At 44.3% G+C, this 26,201-nt stretch overlaps 1 protein-coding gene across 3 annotated transcripts in view; it reads right to left on the bottom strand.

Annotated features, from left to right (window-relative positions):
- Positions 1 to 26,201, bottom strand: part of STK33 (serine/threonine kinase 33) — a 788,409-nt gene that overhangs the window by 439,421 nt on the left and 322,787 nt on the right. For all 3 annotated transcript variants that reach the window (XM_069223669.1, XM_069223668.1, XM_069223670.1), the window contains one exon: positions 4,159 to 4,247. In XM_069223669.1, coding sequence (XP_069079770.1) covers positions 4,159 to 4,247 — 89 coding nt within the window. The remainder of the gene's footprint in view (positions 1 to 4,158; positions 4,248 to 26,201) is intronic.

The raw sequence follows: 26,201 nt of genomic DNA, 5'->3' as shown, positions 1-26,201 counted from the left end.
TGCTTGTTTTCTATATATGTTACCAAAAGCTGTGGGTCACAGCTTATACGCAGGCAGGTAGTCAGTCTCGTCTTCTCTGGTACCTCGTAATAACAACAATGTGTGAAGAAAGAGCTAAGTGGCTGGGTGTATTGGCGAACAATACTTTCAGGTTTTTAATTGTTTTTTATTTGCAAAAGGCGGTTTGTTTCAAAATTTGCAATTAGTCTTTGGGGCGCAGAACAGTGGTGGTGGACTTTTTTGCTTATGCAGGGTCATCCCCAATCTTTTTGCCTCCTAATTTTTTCTGACCTGTTGCTGTTGGCGTTTGAACTCTGAGCACGTTACCACTGCTAACCAGTGCTAAAGTGCATATGCTTTCTGTGTAAATTGTATGTGATTGGTTTATCCATGATTGGCATATTTGATTTACTAGTAAGTCCCTAGTAAAGTGCACTACAGGTGCCAGGGCCTGTAAATCAAACGCTACTAGTGGGCCTGCAGCACTGGTTGTGCCACCCACATGAGTAACTCTGTAATCATGTCTCAGACCTGCCACTGCAGTGTCTGTGTGTGCAGTTTTAACTGTAAATTCGACTTGGCAAGTGTACCTACTTGCCAGGCCCAAACCTTCCCTTTTTTTTACATGTAAGGCACCCCTAAGGTAGGCCCTAGGTAGCCCCAAGGGCAGGGTGCAGTGTATGGTTAAGGTAGGACATATAGTAATGCGTTTTATATGTCCTGACAGTGAAGTATTGCTAAATTCGTTTTTCACTGTTGCAAGGCCTGTCCCTCTCATAGGTTAACATGGGGGCTACCTTTAAATCTGATTAAAGTGTAGATTCCCTTTGGGAGCGGATGGACATGTGGAGTTTGGGGTCTCTGAGCTCACAATTTAAAAATACATCTTTTAGTAAAGTTGATTTTAAGATTGTGCGTTCGAAAATGCCACTTTTAGAAAGTGGGCATTTTCTTGCTTATACCATTTCTGTGACTCTGCCGGTTTGTGGATTCCCTGTCTGGGTCAGTTTGACAGTTGGGCTGGTTGCACTTCACCCTAGACAGTGACACAAAAGGAGCCGGGGAGTAGTCTGCCTTTCCTGATGAGCCATCTGTGCTAGGAGGGAGGGGAGGAGTGGTCACTTACACCTGAAAAGGCTGTGCCTGTCCTCACACAATGCAGTCTCCGACCTCCTGGTGAGTGTCTGGGGCCTGGCCTGGGCAAGGTAGGATTTCACATTCAAAAGAGACTTTACTTTGAAGTAGGCATACTTCAAAGTAGAAATTGGATATAAGAAGGGCACCCAAAACCACAGACTTTAGATCACTTCTGGACATCAAGAGGAACCTCTGCCTGGAGAAGAGTTGAGGAGAAGTGCTGTCCTGCCTGTGACTGTGCTTTGTGGAGCTATTCTGCAGTTGCAGCTTCTGCCAGAATAAGAGGGCAACAACTGGACTTTGTGTGCCTTCCAACTTGTGAAGAAATCTCCAAGGGCTTGATTTAGAGCTTGCCTCCTGTTGTTTGAAGTCTCTCTGCCAGCACCTGGAGTCTCTGGAGAGACTCCTGATCTGACAAGTGGTGCCCTATCCAGTCCTTGGGCCCTTGAAAGGAAAGCTGGTGGAAATCCAAGGAAATCGACTTCAGACAACTTCGGACCGACACCGCTGCTGAATCCGGTGACACCACCTGCAACCGACTCAGTTATCTTCGCTGGAACGCGTCGACCTTCGCAGGCCCGACGCCGTTGCAGCCCAGCTGAAGTCCGCGACTTTGTGGAAGTCGTCGCACCACGTCGTGACCGACGCCGCTCGAAGTGCGTGGATTCGCACAGACGCCGCAATCCCCGACTTCACGCATTGACTTGTTTTCACTCTTCATCAAAGGTACTGTACTTGGGGGTCTATGCGACTCCATGTCCGGCGCCGCTGGTGTCGGCTTGTTGGGAACGACTCCGTCACAACACCATGTTAACACCTCATCGAAGCATTTTGTGTTTCTAAGCGCTATTTTTGGGTTTAATCTTTAAAAATTCATAACTTGACTTGTGTATGTCGGATTTTCGTTATTTTGGTCTTGTTTTGTTTAGATACATATGTCCTATTTGTCTAAACTGGTGTTGTGTCATTTTGTAGTGTTTTCATTAAGTTATTGTGTGTGTTAGTACAAATACTTTACACCTAGCACTCTGAAGTTAAGCCTACTGCTCTGCCAAGCTACCAAGAGAGTAAAAGCAGGGGTTAGCTGAGGGTGATTCTCTTATACCCTGACTAGAGTGAGGGTCCTTACTGAAACAGGGGGTAACCTGACTGCTAACCAAAGACCCCATTTCTAGCAAGTGGGAATTTACAAAGTTTCTCACCTGTTCAAATGACTAAATAGCAAGACTCAGCAAGTCAGATAAAAATGAGGTGGTCATCTTTGCACAGAAATACGCACGGTCTTCATTCAGGTGACCCCAGTAACTACAACAAGCATTTGCAATGCACTAGGGTCTCGTATTTGTCCGAGTTACAGCTATTACCAGTTGTAAACTCCCAACCGGATTTTTCTTGCCACATTGAAAGAAAAAAACAGCGCAATCGCACTGCTACAGTTCACTCGTAATGAAACCTGTAGGCAAAAGTGCAATTATCTATGTAACCGGCAAAAGTGCAATTAACTATGTAATAGGGTCGATATTATGGAAAGCGCTCGACTTCTGCCAAGCGAGATCGCGGTGCAAAAATAGAGAAAATGTAGTCCACAAACCGGATGGAAAACCGCAAGCCTCGCATGTTTTCAGTACTTGGTCACTGCACTCGAGGAGAGCTAACCACCGGAAAAGGCATGACGTATGCGTGCCGTTCACTAATGAAAGCAAGCAGATTTTAACTGATAAGCCCACAAATCAATGATAGACCGTGACGTGAACGGGGCTCCAAGCCCTTTTCTAACTCCTAAAGCATCTCGCACGCGATACGCATGCGCAAGCACATGCAACGCAGCTCGACCCTAAAAACAGGGGGCACAAATTGCTTCTCGTTCTGCAAGTAACCTGGGTATCATGTTTCACAAGTGATTATATTTCAAATAATAGAGTACTTGTTGTTTGGTGCTATGCACTCTGCATAACATTCTACATCTTATCCCAGCTTGTCTTGGAAAAATGGTAGCTAAGTCTGATTTTGGAAAGGCAGGATTACGGTAACTCGTTGTATATTGGTCTCTCCGAGTACCAGAGGACCTCATGCCTTGTATTCAACACTTTCAGTATGCAACATGCACTCCACCCTAGGCCATAACAGGTTTACATAGTTTTGTGTCGCTGCAATAGCTCCCATTGGGAAACATTGCCTGCTAAAAGCACTAGTACTTTGTCATAAAGCATCTGTCATAACATCTGTCATGTCTGCCACCAAAAGCCATGAACTCCCTACCCCCAATAGCAGAGCCACCTTAAACCTCATATGTGTTTCGTAAATTGCTTTAAATAAACCTATTGATCACATATCATATATGTGTAGGCGTACACAAACATGGACAGGACAAGATTTATGTTTTTAAAATATTGGGACAGGATTCCTGGTTTGTGTAGATAATCTCAAATGCCAAATTGCGGAATGGGGGGCGTGATCTGTTTTATTTCATAACCACAACAGTGCTTTATTGTGTTTTCTAAGTGATGTCATTCTGGACAAGGATTTGGTTGTACTTTATCATGCTGCATTGTTTTTTCAACAAGGTAATACAGATTTGCAAACACGGGCAGTCTCAACATATAGATAAAATATATTCCAGAAATACGCCCTCATATCTAAACTTCGTCCAATGCGTGGCAAAGGTAGTAAGGCACAGTGTTTCATTTAGCTGTTTTTCATGTACCTCTTAAGGTGACTATCTATTGCACACCTGAAATACACCTGACATCTAGAAAATGTAAGTGGTAAATATTTTTCAGATGTAGGAGTGCAATAATTCTACTATTTACTCAGCAAGACTGTTTCCTTTTTCAGAGCAAACACTTCCCATTGTTAACCTTTTTACAAGACAGGCGGATGTCGTGCCAGAAGGAGGTAGTGATGTAGTTTACCAAAGAGACGTAGGTCAAACACTGTAATATTAAGATTATATTTAACCCTGAAGGCCTAGAACAGTCACTTTTCAGTGTACAGCCGATGCATCGTCATGTTGGTGTTTACCTTTATATTTAGCATCATTTCATTATCATTTTCATTGTCTCTGGTTTTCACTAAAATGTTTTCCAGTTTTAGATCTCTGTGTACTATATCTGTAAGAAAAAAACAATGGCTAATTTTAAACGTATTCTTAGTGGAAACAATAACATTACTATTAGATTTCTCTGGAAGGTGTGTGCCACATATAACTACATTGCCAAGGTAAATTCCCTGAAGTTAAGTCTTGCACATCCAAAGCCATTACAGATATACCTCACCTACCCACTATACTCTAATAGGCTACCATGTGGTTTACACTTTTCAGGACGTCAACGAAACCTAATTTTGTGGCATTTTCTTGCAGATCGTTGGATATTTTTATTAGAAATTGGTTTCACTGAGAGAAAGAAGTATTGATGAGAAAGTTAACCATACTAGCTTTCCGTGGACTTCTTCCCATTAAGGAATACTGGGAAAGAACATTCAAACTGGAGATGATGGAGCTGAAGGATGCGATATGGTCAAATATGTTCAAAAACGAAATTACAAGAATCAGAGGTACCATGCAAACCAACCCAGAGATGCTTGAAAGCATTCACAGTGAGGCAGTTACATAAAGCTGTACTGGTTACTCATGCGGAGTAGTGGTAATTTGGCAAACTTGCTAAATACGGATAGTGTAATACAGAAAGAATATTGAAAAGTTACTTACTTGTAATCCTACTTCTCCGTTTTGGGAACAGTCACTAACATTTTAAAGGTTTCTCTTAGGAACATATTTTTGGTTCATGCACGTGCATACAGCATTGAAAAAAATGTGTGTTTAAAAAAAAAAAGTCAATTATAAACAATCATGTCAATGGAGTAAACTTAAGCAGCACGGACCCTCTTTTTAGAAAATTCCTTCAAGTGAAAAAGGGGACGAGAACAGGGAAATCGAGTCAGAAAGGCACCATAATCATCACACTAGTATTTAACACTGCCACACAGGAGCCAGATGCACCACTATACCATAATTCTCTGCTGTTACAGTTATTGCAGCTTGTTTTGATAGGAAGCTCAGGATCCTAACTTTAAGAGTGTATATTGTCACTCGCAAATAGTGTGCGTTGCTAAGGAATTCAATGAGGATTTGTGTGATGGGAAAACAAAAATTACAGGTAAAAACAACTTTCCCTTTTCCATCAGGGGATCTTCCTTGATATTTGTAAACGAGGACTACAGTAGAACGCCAATCTCGCTGTAAGAACAGTAACAAAAAAACCAGGTGTATCCATTCTGAAGATAAGATGAATTACCAGAAAAAGGTCCATAAACAAGCATAACCAACTGCGCCGTCTGCACCAGAGTTGGAATTAGGATAGTAATGCCTGATGAATGCATTTATAAGTTGCCATGGTACAAACATCTGAGATTTGGATATTTAGTGTTGCAGCAGCTTTTCTCTTGAAGAATAGGCTTTAGACTTCCCTGGAAGCACAAGGACTATCTGCTCCTTAAATACACTCATTCTGTCTACTCTTGCTAATCTGTACAGAATAAGGAGTCCTCTAAAGTAATTTAGCTGGAACATAGCTGGCCTATCACACAAACTACATGATGCAGACAGAGTGTATGAAAAGCACATTACCTGCTGCTTACAAGAAACACGGGCTGTGAAAGACATTCATCTGGATGGTTATTCCTGCTACCATGAATCAGCCATCAAACCCTTTTATGGCCGACCACTGGAGGCTTGACAACTTAAGTTTGACAGCATTGCAGTATAAAGTAAAAGCTATCCCAGTGGGAACAAAGTCTTCATGTATTTTGCACACCTAGTTAGAAGGTCTCACATCTAAGAGCTCAATGATGAATCTATTTAATATAAATATCCCTTCTCCTCAACCTGCAAAATTTTACGACATCCTCTCAGCACCAGGCAATTAAATTAAAACAATTAGAACTAAAATTGTGAAGTACTGGCATTGCTCTATTTTGATATGTGGCAGCTTCAACACATCCTTAAGTGTGCAAGAGTTTTTTAGTTTAATTCTTGATGAAGATGTGTTCTGGGGCCTACTGGAGGCAGATCTATGCCATTACAGGTCATTAAAACATGATGACTTACTGGCATCTTTTATGCAAAACTGGGTAGTCTATCACCTTAATAGCTGTGCACCATCCACTACCCAGCCAATTCAGACACCAGAGCAAATTTGATTGACTATGTTTTACCTATTCTTGAAGCCTAGTCTTTAACCCCTTCCCCGCCATGGACGTAATGGTTACGTCCATGGCAGCGCCCGTGTGGCCATTAGGCAAGGGTCGCTCCCCTGGGGGGCAAATTGTATTTAGACCATTTCTGCCCCCAAGGGGGCAGAAACCACTTGGCACCGGGGATTTTTTTTTTTTGGCGCCAATGTCACGCAGGGGGAGCGACCCCGTTGGCAAGGGTCGCTCCCGGGGAGGGGTTGGGGGGTCAAATTTATTTTAGGCCATTTCTGCCCCCCCTGGGGCCGGCTGAGCAAGAGGCCAAAATCCACAGGTAGGCACTGTTTTCTATGAAAAAAATGTGATGTGTCCACGTTGTGTTTTGGGCCATTTCCTGTCGCGGGCACTAGGCCTACCCACACAAGTGAGGTATAATTTTTATCTGGAGACTTGGGGGAACGCTGGGTGGAAGGAAATTTGTGGCTCCTCTCAGATTCCAGAACTTTCTGTCACCGAAATGTGAGGAAAACATGTTTTTTTTGCCACATTTTGAGGTTTGCAAAGGATTCTGGGTAACAGAACCTGGTCAGAGCCCCACAAGTCACCCCATCTTGGATTCCCCTAGGTCTCTAGTTTTCATAAATGCACAGGTTTGGTAAGTTTCCCTAAGTGCTGTCTGAGCTAGAGGCCAAAATCTACAGGTAGGCACTTTGCAAAAAACACCTGTTTTCTTTAAAAAAAAGTGATGTGTCCATGTTGTGTTTTGGGGCATTTCCTGTCACGGGCGCTAGGCCTACCCACACAAGTGAGGTATCATTTTTATTGGGAGACTTGGGGGAACGCTGGGTGGAAGGAAATTTGTGGCTCCTCTCAGATTCCAGAACTTTCTGTCACCGAAATGTGAGGAAAACGTGTTTTTTTAGCCAAATTTTGAGGTTTGCAAAGGATTCTGGGTAATAGAACCTGGTCAGAGACCCACAAGTCACCCCATCTTGGATTCTCCTAGGTCTCTAGTTTTCAAAAATGCACAGGTTTAGTAGGTTTCCCTAGGTGCCGGCTGAGCTAGAGGCCAAAATCTACAGGTAGGCACTTTGCAAAAAACACCTCTGTTTTCTTTCAAAAAATGTGATGTGTCCACATTGCGTTTTGGGGCGTTTCCTGTCGCGGGCGCTAGGCCTACCCACACAAGTGAGGTATCATTTTTATCGGGAGACTTGGGGGAACATAGATGAGCAAAACAACTGTTATTGCCCCTTGTCTTTCTCAAAAAAATTTCCTTCCAAATATAAGAGAGTGTGTAAAAAAGACATCATCTATTTGAGAAATGCCCTGTAATTCACATGCTAGTATGGTCACCCCGGAATTCAGAGATGTGTAAATAACCACTGCTCCTCAACACCTTATCTTGTGCCCTTTTTGGAAATACAAAGGTTTTCTTGATAGCTATTTTTCACTCTTTATATTTCAGCAAATTAATTGCTGTATACCGGTATAGAATGAAAACGCATTGCAGGGTGCAGCTCATTTATTGGCTCTGGGTACCTATGGTTCTTGATGAACCTACAAGCCCTATATATCCCCGCAACCAGAAGAGTCCAACAGAAGTAACAGTATATTGCTTTAAAAAATCTGACATTGCAGGAAAAAGTTACAGAGTAAAACGTAGAGATAAATTGCAAATTTTTTCACCTCAATTTCAATATTTTGTTTTTTCAGTTGTTATTTTCTGTAGGAAACCCTTGTAGGATCTACACAAATTACCCCTTGCTGAATTCAGAATTTTGTCTACTTTTCAGAAATGTTGCGGTTTCTGGGATCCAGCATTGGTTTCATGCCCATTTCTGTCACTGACTGTAAGGAGGCTGAAAGCACAAAAAATCGTAAAAATGGGGTATGTCCCAGTAAAATGTCAAAAGTGTGTTGAAAAATTGGGTTTTTTGATTAAAGTCTGCCTGTTCCTGAAAGCTAGGAAGCTGGTGATTTTAGCACCGCAAATAAACGAAATTTTCACTGTATTTTGGCTAATTTCTTGGCCTCCTTCTGGGGAACCCACAAAGTCTGGGTACCTCTAGAATCCCTAGGATGTTGGAAAAAAAGGACGCAAATTTGGCGTGGGTAGCTTATGTGAACAAACATTTATGAGGGCCTAAGCACGAACTGCCCCAAATAGCCAACAAAAAGGCATGGCACCTGAGGGGGAAAAGGCATGGCAGCGAAGGGGTTAAGTATGGACAAGGAAGCTTCTGAACGCCCTGAAAGAGACTATGATCCATGACACACAAGGACTTGTACTTAGCCTAAAAAAACAATTTCAACCTGTTAATAGACCTACTTATGGGAATAATTATATATATAGCACTGGAGTGGAAAGCAGTGAATTATGTTATGTGCACTCCAACTATACATCATTCTATCATGGGGGAATTAAAAGGGAGTGGGTCTCCGAAATTCCCAAGCGTTGGTTAAACATTTTTAACAAATGATCACCAAAATGCTCTGTTTTCTGCTGCCCCAACTAGAGGGAAAAATATATTCTTTCTAACAGATATAAAGATTGATATTCTGACGATTAGAGGTGTGCAAAATCAACACAAGAAAATGCAGCATATCTCCGTGCTGACCCAGAACTAAAGTGCGAGACCTAAGCACAAGATAAAGGTAATAGTACGAGGTAAAAAAAGAAGCAAATATTGTAGAACAAGATCTAGGATGATCTGGGAAAGGCTGCTATCTATAGAAAAGGGGGTCATAACCCATAACAAAGGGACCTGGGTATACAGTAAATTCAAAACACAAGTGGTCCCCAAGGGGGAAGTGTAGCCCTTGACTCCAGCAGTAGTAGTTTTTAAGGAACCCTTCTCTCAAATAAGGATTATTTGTACATTCAATGTAATTTATTAAACTTCAGACAAATCAATCTCAATATTGCCAAAAGGTGCTCCTATTAGGTGATGGCGCAGTGTAAAGTGGCAAGGTGAGTAAAAACAGATGTGATTCCGGTACGGGCACGCACTCAGTGTGATTCTAGTATGGGCAGGCACTCAACTTATTTACTAACGGTCTGTTTTCCCCTGACTGCTCGGATGGAGGTGTTGACTGAAGTCTTAAGTAATCCCAAAGTATTCACAAGGAAGATGAGAAGACTATTAGAATGTTCCAGTACATTTTTTACTTACTGTGTCACTTTGCACTGCACCATTACCTTATAGGAGCACCTTTTGGAAATATTAAAATTGATTTGTTTAAAGTATAATAAATGACATTGAATGTACAAATAATACTTACTTGAGAGAAAGGATCCTTAAAAACTACTGCCACGGGAGTCAAGGGCTACACATCCCCCTTGGGGACCACTTGTGTCTTGAGTTGACTGGGAAAAGCTGATGGCTGGAATGATAGTATAACATATTAGAAACTTGTAGTCTAGGGCTACAGATCTCACCAAAACACAATGGAAGATTATATTGGGCCAAACGTGTCTCTCACATTTTTAAGAAATTATCTCTTGACTCCTTGAACAATATTAATTTTGCAGGCATTACTAAAGCCTCAACATATGCTCTAAGGCCCGGTTTAGACTTCCATTATCGGAGGTGGGACGTACAATACTATCAAAAAAACTAAATAAGACACCCAGTCCAGCCAATATTCATGTAGATCTTTCCCACTGTCCATCATTCTGGGCTCCTAGTTTAACCAAGATCTTCAATGCAATTTTACTCTCAAATGCCACACCTAGCTCTTGGCGCAATGCCTTTTTCTGTCCTTCAGCATGAAAAATAGTGGCTGCACTCTTCCTTCAAATTACTGACTAAATTCCCTGCTGGACAGTGCAGGTAAAAGTTATGACCAAATTATAATGAACCGCATTCAAGAATGAATGACAACGAACTTCATCCTTTCACCTTTACAAGCAGGCTTCAAACAATGCATTGGAACACTCGATCAAGCAATGAGACTCCATCACATTAAAATACACTCACCCAAAGCAAGTTCCATTATTTTTATCATTTATTGATCTGAAATATGCTTATGACTTGGTAAACAGAGGTCAACTTTGATCTACATTACAATTGGAAGGCCTTGGTAATGCCTAATTAGAATAGAGGATCTACACACAGACAACAAGGCACATATTACATATGGCCAAACGAGAAATTACACCAGTGCCCTGACCATTGGTTCAGGCGCACACCAAAGTTTTGTTCTAGCTCCCATATTATTCAGCCTGCCCCTTAAAGTATGCCACGAAAAGATACCTCTTTGGTTGTATGCAAAAGAAGGGATCATTCCGAAACTGACAGAGCACCAATTGCTCAGCTGATTTACAAACTGCTACAAGAAAAAATGTTTGAGTATTAATGTCGCAAAGAAAGTTTGTGGTTATTTGCCCTGCTACATGTCTTTTGAAAACCATTTTATGATTTCCTGCCAGAAATCCTTACCCCTTCACCAAAGATGACTTCTGCCTCTCTTCAAGTCTTTTGATAATGTCCAGTAAAAATAGGCCTTAGCATTGAAATATAGAACAAACCTTTAAATGATCTATCAAGCAGTTACTTGTGATACCTGAGAAGGTTGGAAATTAGCACTCCTGCGGCCACAGTACGCAGTTTTGTCGCTGTGTTTGGCTGTTATCTGTATCTGGGGCTCAGAATGTATTGTTTTTAGGTTTTTACCGTTCACAAATGTTTTGATCTTAGACATTTGTTTTATAAAACATTTTATTAGCAATTAGAAAATCAAACAGAAACAAAAACAATGGTTTACAGCCAAGTTAGTAATACTATGTCACACAATCCAATACTCTATTGCACTCTTCTCCTGCCAACCTCCACAACAGTGGCATAAGACCACCAAGTCTTGTCGCCCTCCAACAGCAATTTGTCCTTACACCAGGGGGGCCTCAAAATTGCTTATTTCTTTGTGCAGGGACCATGTCCGACCATGGAAGGTCTAGTGTTGAATTCCCACATAGTGACTCCAATGTTTCCAAATGATTAGCATGTTTTGGGGGGCACCCTCTAGCGAGATATATATATATATATATATCTATATATATATATATATATATCTTCATGCTTAAGCATCAATCGAGCCCCTTCTTCCAGTGATGCATCCTCAGTACTTTTCCAGGCTTTGGAAATGTCTCATTTAGCTACGACCAGACTGAACCATAGTAGAGTCCTCGTATATCGATTATTGTATGTCTTCTGCGATGTGTAGAAACATGAGTTTACAGTCTCCAGGGAGAGGTCAACCCAACACTTACCTTAGACAATTAAGTACACCATCCCAAAATGGAGCAATCCAGTTGCAACTCAAAATAGTGTGCAGGAATCTCTTCACAGAGTACCATAGTCAGAGCCAAAAAACGATCACTACCATCCTTCATAACCTATCCCTAGTGAAGTACACTTGGTGGTAGGTACTTCAGCTTTTTGGCCGCAACTGTGCTGCAACAGATGTCTTCCTTGGGGATCCCAAAGCATCCCACCATTTATCATCACAAGGCGGGGTGGGGTTGGAGAGGGGGGTGTTAAAGCCCCGTAGACTGATACTTGTTGAACCCAAATTCTGTGCCATAAGGAGGTCTCTCACGTCAGGTGCTTAGACAGTCCCAGAAGCTGATCCCCCTCAGATTTCAAACACCATCTGCGTGGCTAATGGGAGAGTGAGTGAGGGTGGATTACCCTGGTGGTTGGTGTGGTACACTGGCATACAGCAAGTCAGAAATCACCCCCCTTCCCCGCAGTGCCAATTGTTCAAAAGCATAGGCGGGGTCACCAGTCCCACCAAACCATCACTCGCTATGGACTACTAAGTGGGAGGCCCTATAGTAAGCAATGACATCTGGAGTTAAAATGCCAGCCTAAAAAATAGATCTGATGCATTTATTTAGATTCTAGGGGGATGATGGTTTCACAGACAACCCCATAGAAGTTTGTATAGGAGAGTGAAGACAATCTTTGGGATGGGATAGGAGATATTCAGTAGGTGTGAAAGCCCTATCATTAAAAAAAAAATGCTGATCACCCCGTAAAGAAGAGGGAGACTGCTGACCAGAAAGCAAAGTCTTTGACTAATCTGTTGAATTGGGGCTGTAGGTTATGTTCCCAAGCCTGCGGTCTGTCTTCTGTAAGAAAATTAGTTACTTACCTGTAACTTTAGTTCTCCAGTATTGGAATCTTTCATATTTTCACATGTTCAAATTGTTCCCCGTCGTCGAGATGGGAGCCCCCGGTATATTTAAATAAGTAGTATTAATGTAGGTTTAAACCGAAAGGCCTTTAGGCCTCTCAGTTTAGCACTCTATCAGAGTCATTTTAAGAAAAGAGGAGCCTCATGATTGACTCATGGTGGAGGGGGGGCGTGATGACAATGGGATGCCTTAGCAATCATGGTCTACTGACCTCAGGGATGGGTGGTGGGGACTGGGTGCCCGCAAGTCAGTTGTTAAGCTCAAGATCTGACAGGGGAGGAATCTGGTTGCTGTGGGCACTAGTGTATTCTCTAGGGTCTGGAGGCCTAGAGGGGGCTCCGCCGCATGTGTATGAAGCACATGCCTATAAAAGAAACCAAGTGGAAGGATATTAATGCCCTTGTCCCCTGGGCACTGCATTTCAGAGCTGTGGATCAAGCGCCTAGACAAACTTGGTGTCTTGCAGCTAACAACCACATTATCTCCTTTCCGGCTTTTGGCTGCAGCGGCTACCCACCCCACCCTCCTCACAAAAAAGGTGCCACTGTATTCTTTGATATTAAAGTTGGCATTTCGGCACAACCAGTGACACACACTGTTTTTTAGCTGGAGAGTAGATTCCCTGGCATTAGATCTAAGTTGAGAAACCATGGTCATGACTGCCTCTTAAGACTACCTAGGCCCTTATCAAACTGGCGACCTTCCCCGAAACCCCTAACAGGCTCACAACCAGGGTAACTAATGGAAGAGCTGTTGGACTACCATTGGCTGGGTGGAAGAGCCATAACCACTTTCATGGGTGGCAGACTGAGCTGCTGTATGATGGCATCAGAATGAGAGAACCTTGGGGCAGAGAAGGAAGAGTGGGGCCCAAGGGTCCAACCTATGCCACTCTGAGTACCATGAATAAGAGTAAGTGCAGAGTCAGCAGAACCTAAGGGGGAAAGACAGTTGATGTTAGCATTAATGGTAGTACAGGTCTTAGTCAAAACTAAAAAATCAGTCACTAAATTATGTAGTCTCTCCACCATGGGGCAACGCACTGGACAATAACATCTTTGAGCCTGTCCAAAATACAATCCCAGCCTGGGTTGAAAACTGCCAAATTGCCCTGATGGGTCCCTGAAGGACCCCAGCGGCTTCAGGTGTTAAGCAGACATTTAGTATTCCCAGCTCATTGGGGTTAGCGCTTTCTATTGGCCAAAGGTGCACAAACACTGTTATTTAAAATTTCAGGTGAGGTGTTTCCAATTCGATACTTCTGAACCTCCGGGGGCATGCTGGCGAGATTGGGTGAGCCAGCAGAAGAATCAGCAGGGCCTAAATAGGAGTGGAGGGCTGATTGGGCTCCTATTGCAGATGGCAAGATATTGGTGCCTTCCCCCACATCCAAGGATAGTCGCCGCTCTGTCATAATTTCTTTTGTAATCACTCTTACCACGTGGGCTAAGAAGGAGTCTAGGGTGGTGCAGCTAGTTGGCTTAGGGGCAGTGTCCTTGTCCTCCTGAAATTTCAGCTTTCCCATTTTGGGCCCCCAATAACCCCAAATTGGTTTAATAAAAAGTTAACTAGTTGGTAAGTAGCACACCAAAATGACAGTAAGGGAAAGACAGGAACTGAAAGATAAAAATAATAAAACAATGCTCACCCGACAAAGGACCCAAAAAGACACCAGGTCATAGTGAGGGGGCCCAGCCTCTTCCAGACAATGACAGACAAAGAAGGGCCCGGTCTTCACCCGTGCGAGTCCTGTGCTCCGGAAACACCATGCAGGTCTTGTTCCTGTGCCTTCAGGCGTGCTTAGGATGTGGGCAGTGTCAAGAGCAGTTGAGGCTGGGGCTGCCCCGTGAAGTTTGCTTCTTGCGGTGCAGGAGTGCTGTGCAGCTTTTGTTCCTGCGCCTAGGATGTGGGAGGTGCCAGAAAGGGGTGAGGCTGGGGGCTGTAGTCCAGCAGGCTACCCCTTGAAGTGTGATTCCTGTGTTGCCGGAGAAACATGCAGCTCTTGTTCCTGCGCCTCCATGTGTGCTTAGCATGTGGGCGGTGTCAGAAGCGGTTGACGATGGGGGCCGTAGTCCAGCAGGCTGCCCCATGAAGTTTGCTTCTTGCACCATGGGAGTGCCATGCAGATTTTGTTCCTGCATCTCCAGGTGCACCAGGATGGGGGAGTTGCCAGAAGTGGGTGAAGCTGAGGGCTGTAGTCCAGCAGGCTGCCCCTTGAAGTTTGATTCCTGTGCTTCCGGAGAACCATGCAGCTCTTGTTCCTGCGCCTGCAGGCATGCTTAGAATATGGGCGGTGCCAGGAGCGGGTGAGACTGGGGGCCATACTCCAGCAGGCCGCCCTGTGAAGTTTGCTTCCTGTGCCACAGGAGCACTGTGCAGCTGCAGCTCCTGTTCCTGTGCCTCCAGGTGCGCTTAGGATATGGACTGTGTCAGGAGTGAGTGAGGCAGGGGGCCTTAGTCCAGCAGGCTGCCCTGTGAAATTTGCTTACCGCGCCACTAGAGCACCTTGCATGTTTAATATGTGGGAGGTGTTAGGAGAGGGTGAGGCTGGAGGACTTAGTCCAGCGGGCTGCACTGTGAAGTTTGCTTCTGTGTCTATTAATAGGTCGAAAATGAGGTACTTGCTTTTTTAAATAGAATGCACATTTATCAGTAGGCAGTCTAACAAATCTATTTTGGAGCTGGTGTGAAATGGTGCTGCAGGAGAGCGAGTATAGTCCTTTGAAGTTGTGGGTGGTGTGCTATTTTTGGTTTTGTTAACTGCTGGAGGACAGAGAAGGCGTTGTTTGTGTTTATCATTATCTTTCTCCTAAAGGTTTAGAAGACCTTGTTTTGGGTCTGATTGTGCGGGTGGTGGTGAGGATGCTGTTTGTAATAAAGGGTTTGGGCTGATGAGTTGAGTGTGAAAGGTAGGCTTGTTTTGCAATAGACAAGAGGATGAGAGGTTATGAAGAGTGTTGTGATGTTACTTTCTTTTGCATATGTATGTAGGTATGTTGGGCAGTTTTTGAAAGCTTGAGATTACTTTGTGTTTGATTTTGTTTTGTGGGGTAGGAGTATCTGCTATGTTGGTAGTGTGTTGGGGTGCAGGCTTGTATGTGGAGGACTTGTGAGGTGTGTATGTTGATGAAGCAGGGATGGGATTGTGTGTGAGAGCAGAGTCTCTGTAGTGTGATAGCTGAAAAATATTTATTTTGAGAGAAGGGTGAATTGAGTAGGAGGATGATATTGCATTATTGGTGGACAAGAGTGCTAAAAGAGTGTTGTCATTGGTTGGAAGTGAAAAGAAGAGGATGACTGTGTGGAAAAGAGGAATAATGGGTAGGTGAAGAATGTGTTCAGAGGAGAGGCAATGGCTATGCTAGGAGTAGACAGAGGGTACTGCAAGGGTTTTGTTTGGAATGAGTGGAAGGTTGAAAAATTAAATGTGTGAGTTTTGTGTTTAATTGCCATGTAAGCAAAAAGTGTATTTGGTTGTTGTTGGAAATTGGGTTACTGGTTTGGGGTAGAGAGGGCGAAAACCCTACTCAAGCAGCAACCACAAGTTTGGCCAGGATGAAACACAACCAAACTCTAAATTAACCTGTGCCTAATAAAGTATTTATACAGCACTTCAAACAGTAATAAAGTGAAAACACAAAACAAGAAAAATCCCATAGCAATTTAGAAAAATAGAGTTAAAGGTAATAACGTACTTGGAATCAACACAACAAAAATCTAATCAGCAGAACCGGATATATGCAATTATAAAGATTTAAGTGAAAACAGTGCCTAGAAGCACAAAGCGACATCTGTGGTTATCTGGTTCTACTAGACTGGGACAAAGTCAGAAATTCAGGCAGACCGCGATGGCACGGGGGTTGATACAGGGACTAAGTTAGGCCCACTGTACAAAGTACCTTAAATCCTGAATTGAGATGCAGTGCCAGAATCAGGGTCAAGGGTGTATGGGGCAGCAGTGGTTCCAAGGAAGCTATGGGGCTACGATACGGACTCCTGCATTGTCATCAAGGATGCTGTCACCCAGGGGCTTGCGATGCAAAGTCCTGCATTGAAGGTGGGTCGAGCACTGGCAGTTTCGAAGAAGCTGCAATGCGAAGTCCTGAGTCGTCAAGCATGTCGTCAACAAGGGGCTTGCAGCGCGAAAGCCTGCAGTTTCGAAGCAAAGCTACGAGCAGATGTGTTGTTCTGTGTTGGATCTGTTCACAGGACCACAATTGGGATGACAAAAAATCATCAGCCCAACTTCCAAGAGTCCAGGATTGAGGAGGCACTCACAGCAGACATAGTTGAGGTGCTGGTTTCAAGGTGGTTGGGGCCTTTTCTGTCCCTGAAGCTCTGATCAGGAGGCCAGCCTGTGGAGTCAATCTAGTGGTACTGTGTTGAAGATGCAGGTCCAGGCCCTTTACTAAGGCAGTATGGCAAACAGGCAGCACTGCAACAGAGTAGCAGTCCTTCTTGCAGAAAAGCACAGCAGTCCTTCGGACTCTTCCACAGGGCCAGAGGTTTACTGACGTGTTGGGTCTGAGGATCCAATATTTATACTTGGTGACAGCTTTGAAGTATGAGAAGGTTCTGGAGGTTTCCAGCCCCAGAGGCATTTGGAATTTAAATTTCCTGCCTCTCTGACGAGAGAAGACTAGTGTCAAACCATTTGTGAGTGTGCTCAGGCAGCGCCTTTGTGATGGGCATGTATGGAAGGTGGCAGCTCTGTTCTCCCCATCAAGTCAGGGATGGCCCATCCTATCAACACTTATTCCTCCCCCTTGGCTCACAGTATAGTAGTAATACACAAAATCAACTGCCAGCTACATGTAGTCAATGGTTAGGAAAGGAAAATGCCAACTTCCTAAACGTGGCATTTTCAGAATTGTGACTCAGAATCCAACCTTACTGTTAAAGATGGTTTAAAAATACAATTTAGACACCCAATTCAACACTTCTACCTGCTCCCAACTGAAAGGTATGACCTATTAAATATTATAAGTTAACTCAGTATTATCCTACAGGAGAGGTAGACCTTCCAATAGTGAAAACAAATTTGAGAGTTTTTCACTACTAGGACATGTCTCACCCAGACCTATGGGTTGTTTAGGTCCTACCCTAGGGGTGACAAATGTATTAAAAAACAAGTTACTTACCTTCGAGACAATATCTAGCTGCAGATTACTTACTTACATACGGTAAAGCAGTATCTAGTAGGAACCACAGATAAATAAAACCATAAGACATGAAAAACATCAGAATAGGCTCATCCATGTTAGTATGTAAAATGTGTGTCAGAAGCGACTCAACTATTTTGACAGTCTCTAACCAGAAGAAAACGGGTCCAATACAAGACAACCAGACCGTGCATTCATAAGAATACCTATGAGGAAATACTAAAAGAACTGTGTAAAGGACCACAGAAAGAAAAAGTCATAACAACATTCAGAGCATGAAGATAGCGTCATCCATGATCGAGACCATTAACAATCTGTTCCTAGAACAAAACCGGTCTAGGACAATTCAAAAAGGCCAGTCTATCATAAAAAATATGGATGAACCCTATCATATTTCACAATGTAAAACTCTTGGGAGGAACCAAGAATAAGGAGTCATAAACATTCAAAAACATGGAATAAAGAAAATCCATGTTAATATGTCCGATCTGTTTTAGAGGCGAACTATCAAAAAGAATATTAAGCTACTTGCCCCCTTAATGGGATGCAAACTCATGCATGAACACCCCATCAATACTGTGGAAAGGACCACAGCAATGACATCATAAAGACAAAGAAAACATGGGTAAGAAACACTACCCATAACCCTAGGACAGTATTTTCAAATGAGCTATGTAGATAAATCTATTTGTTCTCATATGTAGACCAAAACTGCATGTTCTACACTGTTGGAACACAGAGCCGCATAACATGCCATTGAGCAATACCTCTTATCATGTAAAGGTACATCCTAACCAGACATACACTATAACACACAGAGAATGTTTATCTCTTGCAGAGAAAACATACAATTGCCCTCTTTAAAAAGAAGTTGAAGACAACAATAGGAACCACTTGGTATGTAAATATATTTTTCCCAGAAAAAGTAGCTAGAGATGATAAAAACATCTTCAAGATATTCTCAATACCTACTGACCTAGGAGTATAATAAAAAATAGTCTATGTAGTAACGAACAGTATATATATATATATATATATATATATATATATATATATATATATATATATAAGTATGTGACTCTTATAATGAATAAGACTCATTTACAGATGAAATAGAAAAGGTGTCAATGACGCAAAACTTGAAAATTTACAAGATTCTGAAATAAAAAGAATCCATCCGATTTTGTATATTCAGTCTTACGACAACACTTCTCAAAGTGTGAACTCAACCTACAACAACTAGAGACAGGTAAAGATGAAAACAGTTGTACCTAGATGAGGCATTTAACCTCCTCATGCACAACAGACATAAATGTCTTCACAGAGAAGAAAAAGTACCCTTGAAGAGGGTAAAACCCTTCTGAAAAGAAGGAAAGACTTGAATGCAAACGTAAAAGGCACAGAACAACTCCCAAAGAGTCAATAATAGGAATTATTCTATACAAGAGAGTGAACAGAATCTACAGAGAGATGTCTCAATGAAGACCCATGATAACCTAACATAAACAAGGAAAAAAAGAACATGCCACCATACAACTGTCTACAAGAAGTGTAGAATATCCATCAAACTGTGATGACTATCTGATGTAAAACCTCTAAGGCCAAAACAAGGAAAGTCTTAAAGTCCCCAAGATGATACTTTCTGGCTTTTAATGTATCCAATCTACCAAAGTAGAAAATCTGATACTACCATATCATAGGTGAAAGTAGATCCCTATAAAGAAACTTCTTTGAAATTAGATTAAACAATATACTGATACTCCCAATGAGCTATTAATATTACAAGCTACTGGTATGAATTAATGATCTCACAAGTTAGAAAAATAACTCTCTGCAGAGGAAGCAACTCTTTACCCCCCCCCCCCCAAATTAAGGTGTAGTAGCGTGTGTGCTGGTGTTTGTGTGTGTCTCTCTCTCTTATATATATATATATATATATATATATATATATCCTTAGATAAGATATGTATATATAATATAATCTATCCTTGACAATTTAAGGAAAAATAACACCTGCCGAAAGCAGAAACACCCACCGGGTGCCACCTGTAAGTGGACGACATAGAACTTGGTGGTAAGCATATGTTGGGTTTCCATTGAAATGCCATCTCTTTCATCCAAGAAGGCCTGAAAGTCTTTGTGATCGATGAAGATGTGGTGCTACCAGTCAATGAAGGTTCTCTAAATTTTGCAGAATTTTGCAGAAGGGGAACTGGAGGTTCAAGTTCTTAAGCCTGGGTCTGAGTGCCAAAAAACCTTTTCTAACGTCCACCGTTGATTTTGACTAATCCTGCAATATGAATTATGTTTGGCCATTCCATCTAATGTGATTATTGTTACGCATCCTGTTCAGAATTAGCTCAAGGTGCTGATAGAGTAGCGGGCAGCAGCAAATCTGAAGTGTAATGGCTTTGTTAGTGGGTTTGAATGAGGAAACTCAATGCTCTCTTTTTAGTTCAAGTGCTTTTTTTGAAGGTCAGGCCTGTCGTTTGTGGAATACATCTTTCAAGAAAGGCAATGCATGAGTCCGATGAATCCTCTGCACCTTCAGTATTCTGAAAATGTGTAGGTTTCCTCGACGATTTCTATCCTCCAATTCTGCCATGTCTCTCTGGAGGGACATGGATGATGCTTGCAGTGTCTGAATGTCTCCATTCAAGTTGGTAGTCATGTCTTCCATTGTGCTGATCTGTGATTCTGCTTCAGCCACTTTGTTGTGGATGGCGATCATATGGCACATATCTGTGTTGGCCTTTGTGGACTTGGTGAGATCATGTATTCCGCAAGTTTATTTAGGGTCATGTCCATAGTGTTGGTAACATCCACTTTCACCTTGATTGGGAATCCTGGGGCGGGAGATCCGCTTCTGAAAATTTTAGGACTGTCTTGGTTTCTTTTTCAGTCATGGTCAAACCACAAAGGGAGTAATCAAGAGTATGGGTGTGGAATTAGGTCATCTTCACAGATCCATGATCTATCACTGTTGATAAGTGGTGCAGGCATAATAAGTATGAATAGTAAAAAGTGTAGGGTGCTGGGAACTATGATCCACTGTATATAGGCCGGATCACATTCCACAAGGCAACTTAATATTCCAAGTTATGAAGGCAATTTATTGTGTTAAACAGCCCTCCCAGATGTTAGCAATATCATGAGGCCTCCCTCAGTGGGATCAAGACTTGCAGGGAGTCAGAGGCAGAATACACAGACAAGGTGATAGTTTGAGCAGGTTTGCTGGTATTCCCACTAGACTGCCAGAGGGTTAAAAAAAGCATAATCAGTTGCATGCGTTGTGCAGCTCATCAGCCTATGTCGCCAAAGATGGCATGTCTTTTTAGGAATCCTTGGGGGAGTTTTCCGGGATTATACCATGTTATATTATGGGAATCACAGTCATTTGGTAGCTGCAGCTGTTTTCTGTAGGGCTGAAGATCCCAGCACAAGACTTTATAGCACTAATAACTATTCAGAGATCAGGATTGCTCAGGAGTGGCAGGACTTGCCAGAGGATTTCAAGGGGTGCTGAAGTACAAGTTACTTATCTTTGGTAACGAAATATCTGGTAGAGACATATTCTAGTTGCAGATTCCTTACCTTAGAATTTCCCCCAGGCGTCAGACTGGATCCGGAGATTTTTCTTCAAGCAATACCCTTAGCGTCGGTAGGTGGCGTCGTGGTCGCCGTGATGACGTCGGGAATAGTATATAGAGACTGCCCTCGCGCAGTGACGTCAGTTTCTTTTAACGACTTTCCACGCCAAAGCGCATAGCCGCTAAGAACACTGAGATTGGTGCGCCAAAGCTAAGGACCTGAAAGGGGGAATCCCTGTCCCTAGAAATCAGTTCGCAAGTGGGGAGGATGGGTGGGCGGTAAGGAATCTGCAACTGGAATATGTCTCTACCAGATATTTCGTTACTGAAGGTAAGTAACTTGTACATCTGATAGAGACTTCTAGTTGCAGATTCCTTACCTTAGAATAGATACCCAAGCAATGCTATGCTCTGTGGTGGGCTGCGAACCAAGATCATACTAGGAAGTCCTGCAGGACTGAACGACCAAAATAGCCACCCCGACGGACCTGACTGTCCTGGCAGTAGTGCTTAGCAAACGTGTGCAGAGATGCCCACGTAGCTGTCTGGCAGATATCCAGGACAGGAACTCCGCGTGCTAACGCAGTGGAAGCAGCAGTTGCTCTGGTGGAATGAGCACGCAAGCCTTCAGGAGGTTGCTTTTTGGCCAAAGTGTAGCACATTTTGATGCAAAGAAGCACCCATCGAAAGACGATACGCTTTTGCACCGCCTTCCCTTTTTTTGCACCCACATACCCAACGAAGAGTTGATCGTCCACCCGGAAATCTTTAGTACGATTGAGGTAGAATGCCAACGCTCTTTTTGGGTCCAGACGGTGGAGTCTCTCCTCCTCATGGGAAGGATGAGGGGGTGCGTAGAAATTAGGCAGAGTGATGGACTGGCCTACATGAAAGGGTGTAACCACCTTAGTAAGGAAGGAAGCCCTAGTGCACAACACAACTTTGTCAGGGTGCACAGACAAGTATGTAAGTTTTGAGGAATGGGCCTGAAGCTCACTCACCCTGCGAGCAAAGGTGTCAGCGGCCAGACGTACAGTTTTAAAGGTGAGGAGCCGCAAGGGACAGTTATGCATTGGCTCATAGGGTGTACACATCAATTAAGTAAGTACAAGATTAAGGTCCCACCGAGGCATGATAAATGGAGTGGGAAGAAATGGGTGAGCCCTTTAAGGAATCTACTCACAATAGGAGCTTTAAAGAGTGAGGGCTGATCAGGTAGCCTAAGAAAGGCTGAAATGGCAGATACATACCCTTTAAGGGTGCCCAAAGCAGAACCCTGCTGGGCCAAAGAAAGAATAAACAGAAGAACATTGGATAGAGGGTCGGAAAGGGGATCAATAGATTTGTTGGTACACCATGCCACAAATTTATTCCAACGACAGGCGTATAGTTTTGGACTTCAAGTGGAAGGGCAAAAGCCGTCAACTGGCACTGCTCAATCTCCACGCATGAAGGCGGAGGTTGGACAGGTTCGGGTGAAGAACCGTCCCCTGTTGCTGCAACAGAAGATCGGCCCGAAGAGGCAGTCTGAGTGGAGGATCGATGGACATGCTCAATAGCTCTGGATACCATACTCTCCGTTCCCAGCCCGGAGCCACCAAGATGACTTGGGCCCGGTTGTTCCTGATTTTCTAGAGAACTCTTGGCAGCAGAGGTATAGGTGGAGAGGCGTAAAAGAGGCTGGAGTTCCACTCAAGACGAAAAGCGTCTCCCAGCGAGTGCCGCCTTGGAAACTCCAGCGTGCAAAACAGCTGACATTGCGCGTTCTCTGCAGAGCTGAACAGATCTAACCAAGGCTCTCCCCACTGCTGAAAGAGACCTTGCGCCACCTCCAGATGGTGACGCCATTCATGATCAGCTGTGCATCGACGGCTGAGTTAGTCCGTTCTGGCGTTGAGGGAGCCTGCCAGATGTTGAACCATCAGGGTAATGCCCTGATGTTCCAGCCATGTCCAGAGGCGTAGTGCCTCCTGACAAAGGATCTAGGACCCTACTCCTCCCTGTTTGTTGGAGTACCACATGACGGCAGTATTATCTGTGAACCCCTGCACCACTTACACTTTGAGAGAGGGAAGGAATGCTTTCAACGCAAGCCTGTTCGCCCAGAGCTCCAGCAGATTGATATGGAGCCCATACTCCGCCGGGGACCAGAGTCCTCTGATCTCCGCCTCTCCCATGTGGCCGCCCCAACCCAGAAGTGACACATCTGTCACTATAGATAGATCTGGTTGGGGAAGGGAGAGGGATCTGCCGTGGACCCAATGTGGATTCGAAAGCCATCACTGCAGGTCTTTCGCAGTCCCCTCCGAGATCTGTACCAGCTCGGAGAGATTCCCCTGATGCTGCGCCCACTGTAACTTCAGGTCCCACTGCAGAGCCCGCATATGCCATCTGGCATGTGTCACTAGCAGGATGCAGGAGGCTATGAGGCCCAGCAGCTTCAGAGTCAGTCTGACCGAAGCCCAAGACCGAGGCAGAAAGATCGGAATCATAGCCTGAATGTCTTGGACTCATTTTTCGGGAGGATAAGCCCGAAACTGCACTGTGTATAGAACTGCTCCAATGAAAGGGAGCGATTGAGAGGGAGTCAGGTGTGACTTTGGCACTTTTATAGTGAACCCCAGAATGTGAAGGAGGTTCGCCGTAGTCTGAAGGTGGGAGATGACTTTTAGGAGCAAATCCACCTTCAACAGCCAGTCGTCGAGGTAGGGGAAGACTGAGACCCCTAACCTGCGCAGATGAGCTGCAACCACCACCATCACTTTTGTGAACACCCGAGGGGTGCTGGTAAGGCCAAAGGGGAGCACGGTAAACTGAAAGTGCTCATGACTTACCACGAATCATAGGTAATGCCGGTGGACCGGCAAGATGGGAATGTGGAAGTATACGTCTTGCAAGTCCAACGCTACCATCCAGTCTCCGGGATCCAGGGCAGATAGGACCTGAGCCAATGTCAACATTTTGAACTTCTCCTTTTTTAGGAAGAGATTGAGGGACCGAAGATCTAATAAAGGTCAAAGACCTTTGTCCTTTTTCAGAACCAGAAAGTGGTGGGAATAGCAACCACGACCTACTTCTGGTAACAGAACACCCTCTATAGGTCCTCGCGGAAAAGCGCCATATGATCCTCCGATATCTGACTTTATGAAGGTGGCATGGCTGAAGGAGATGTCTCGAAGGGGAGGGAGTAGCCCATTCGGACAATTTGGTGTACCCACCTGTCCTAGGTAATGGCTTGCTATTGGGGCAGGTCATGGTGTATCCTGCCACCTACTGGCTCCTGATGTACCTGCAGACTAGGAAGGCTTGGAGGCTGAGGAGGGGGCAGGGATGGACTGGGCGATCAGCTGGCTCTCTGATCCCCGGGAATGTGGGATCCGACGTCCGCAAAGGGGCTGCACAGCATGCACTGGTCTGTGGCCAGGTGGAAAAAGACACGGTTGGGTGCCCCTTCCATAGCCACGAAAGGGGCAAAAGGCGGACTGCTGGGGTCTAGGTGCGGGTGCAAGGCCAAAGGACCGGGCCATGGCTCGGGAATCCTTAAAGCGCTTGAGCGCCGAGTCCGCCTTGTCTCTGAAAAGACGAGTGCCATCAAAGGGCATGTCCATCAAGGATTGCTGGACATCCCCCGAAAAACCAGACGTTCTCAGCCAGGCGTGGTGTCGCAATGCCACCGTCAATGCAACCGACCTGCCCAGAGAGTCGGTCGTATCCAGTCCACAACGAATCATGAACTTAGCTGCATCCCTCCCATCTGTTACGGCTTGGGGCAGGACAGGTCGGGCCTCCTCCGGAACTGCAGGCAGCACTTGCACAACCATATCCCAGAGAGTATGGGAATAGTGTCCCAAAAGGCATGCAGTGTTCACAGACTAGACTGTTGGAAGAAAACAACTTCTTCCTCAAATTATCCAGTCTTTTTGATTCCCTATCTGGGGTTGCGGCAGGGAATGTGCCAGATGAATAAGAAGGCTGGATGACAAGGCTCTCAGGCGTGGGGTGTTGGGTCAGGAATTTGGGGTCTGACGGCACAGGCCGATGGTGGTGGGCAATCGTCCTATTCACAGGAGCCCCAGTGCTGGGTCTTGACCAAGTACCCAAAAGGACGTCTATTGGTGCTTCATTGAAGGGTAAAAGGGGCTCGGAAGAGGAAGATCCCGGTTGAAGCATGTTGGTTAGGATGTTAGGCCTAACCTCCACAGAAGGAAGCTCGAGGTCCAAGACATCAGCCGCCCTTCTCATCACCATAGAATGAGAAGCCCCCTCCTCCATAGCCACGCTAGGAGGCGAGAGCATACCAGTGGAGGTGTCTTGTCCACTGGCATCACCTAAATCCTGCACCCCAACCATTTGTGGGTCAGGCTGGTATTCTAAAGGGTCCAGCGATCCCTCCATACTCTCCCCGTATCCATACCCACAAGAATAAGGATCTGGATCAACCCTGGGCCCAGGAGAGCCCATAGAGAATGGAATTGGTAAATTGAAAGTGCTCGTGACCTACCATAAATCGTAGGTAACGTCTATGGGCAGGCAGGATGGGGATGTGGAAATAAGCGTCCTGCAATCCAATGCTACCATCCAATTCTCCTGGGTCCAAGGCGGACAGAACCTGAGCCTGGGTGGGTATTTTGAATTTCTCCTTCTTGAGAAGTAGTTTAGGTCTCGAAGGTCTAGGATACGACGTAAGGCCTTGTCCTTTTTTGGTATCAGAAAGTAGCGGTAATAACAACCACGACCTACTTCTGGCACAGGGACCTTTTCTATAGCTTCCTTGGCCAAGAGAGCTGCGACTTCCTGGCAGAGAAGTGCCAAATGATCCTCTAGAAGGTGATGGAAGGATGGTGGCATGGGTGGTGGAGCAGATTCGAAAGGGAGCGAGTAGCCCTTTCAAACGATCTGCAAAACCCACCTGTCCGTAGT

The sequence above is a fragment of the Pleurodeles waltl genome, chromosome 3_1, assembly GCF_031143425.1.
Source record: "Pleurodeles waltl isolate 20211129_DDA chromosome 3_1, aPleWal1.hap1.20221129, whole genome shotgun sequence".
NCBI classification, from domain to species: domain Eukaryota; kingdom Metazoa; phylum Chordata; class Amphibia; order Caudata; family Salamandridae; genus Pleurodeles; species Pleurodeles waltl.
Note: the sequence above shows the minus strand (reverse complement) of the source record. Positions and strands in the feature narration are given on the sequence as shown.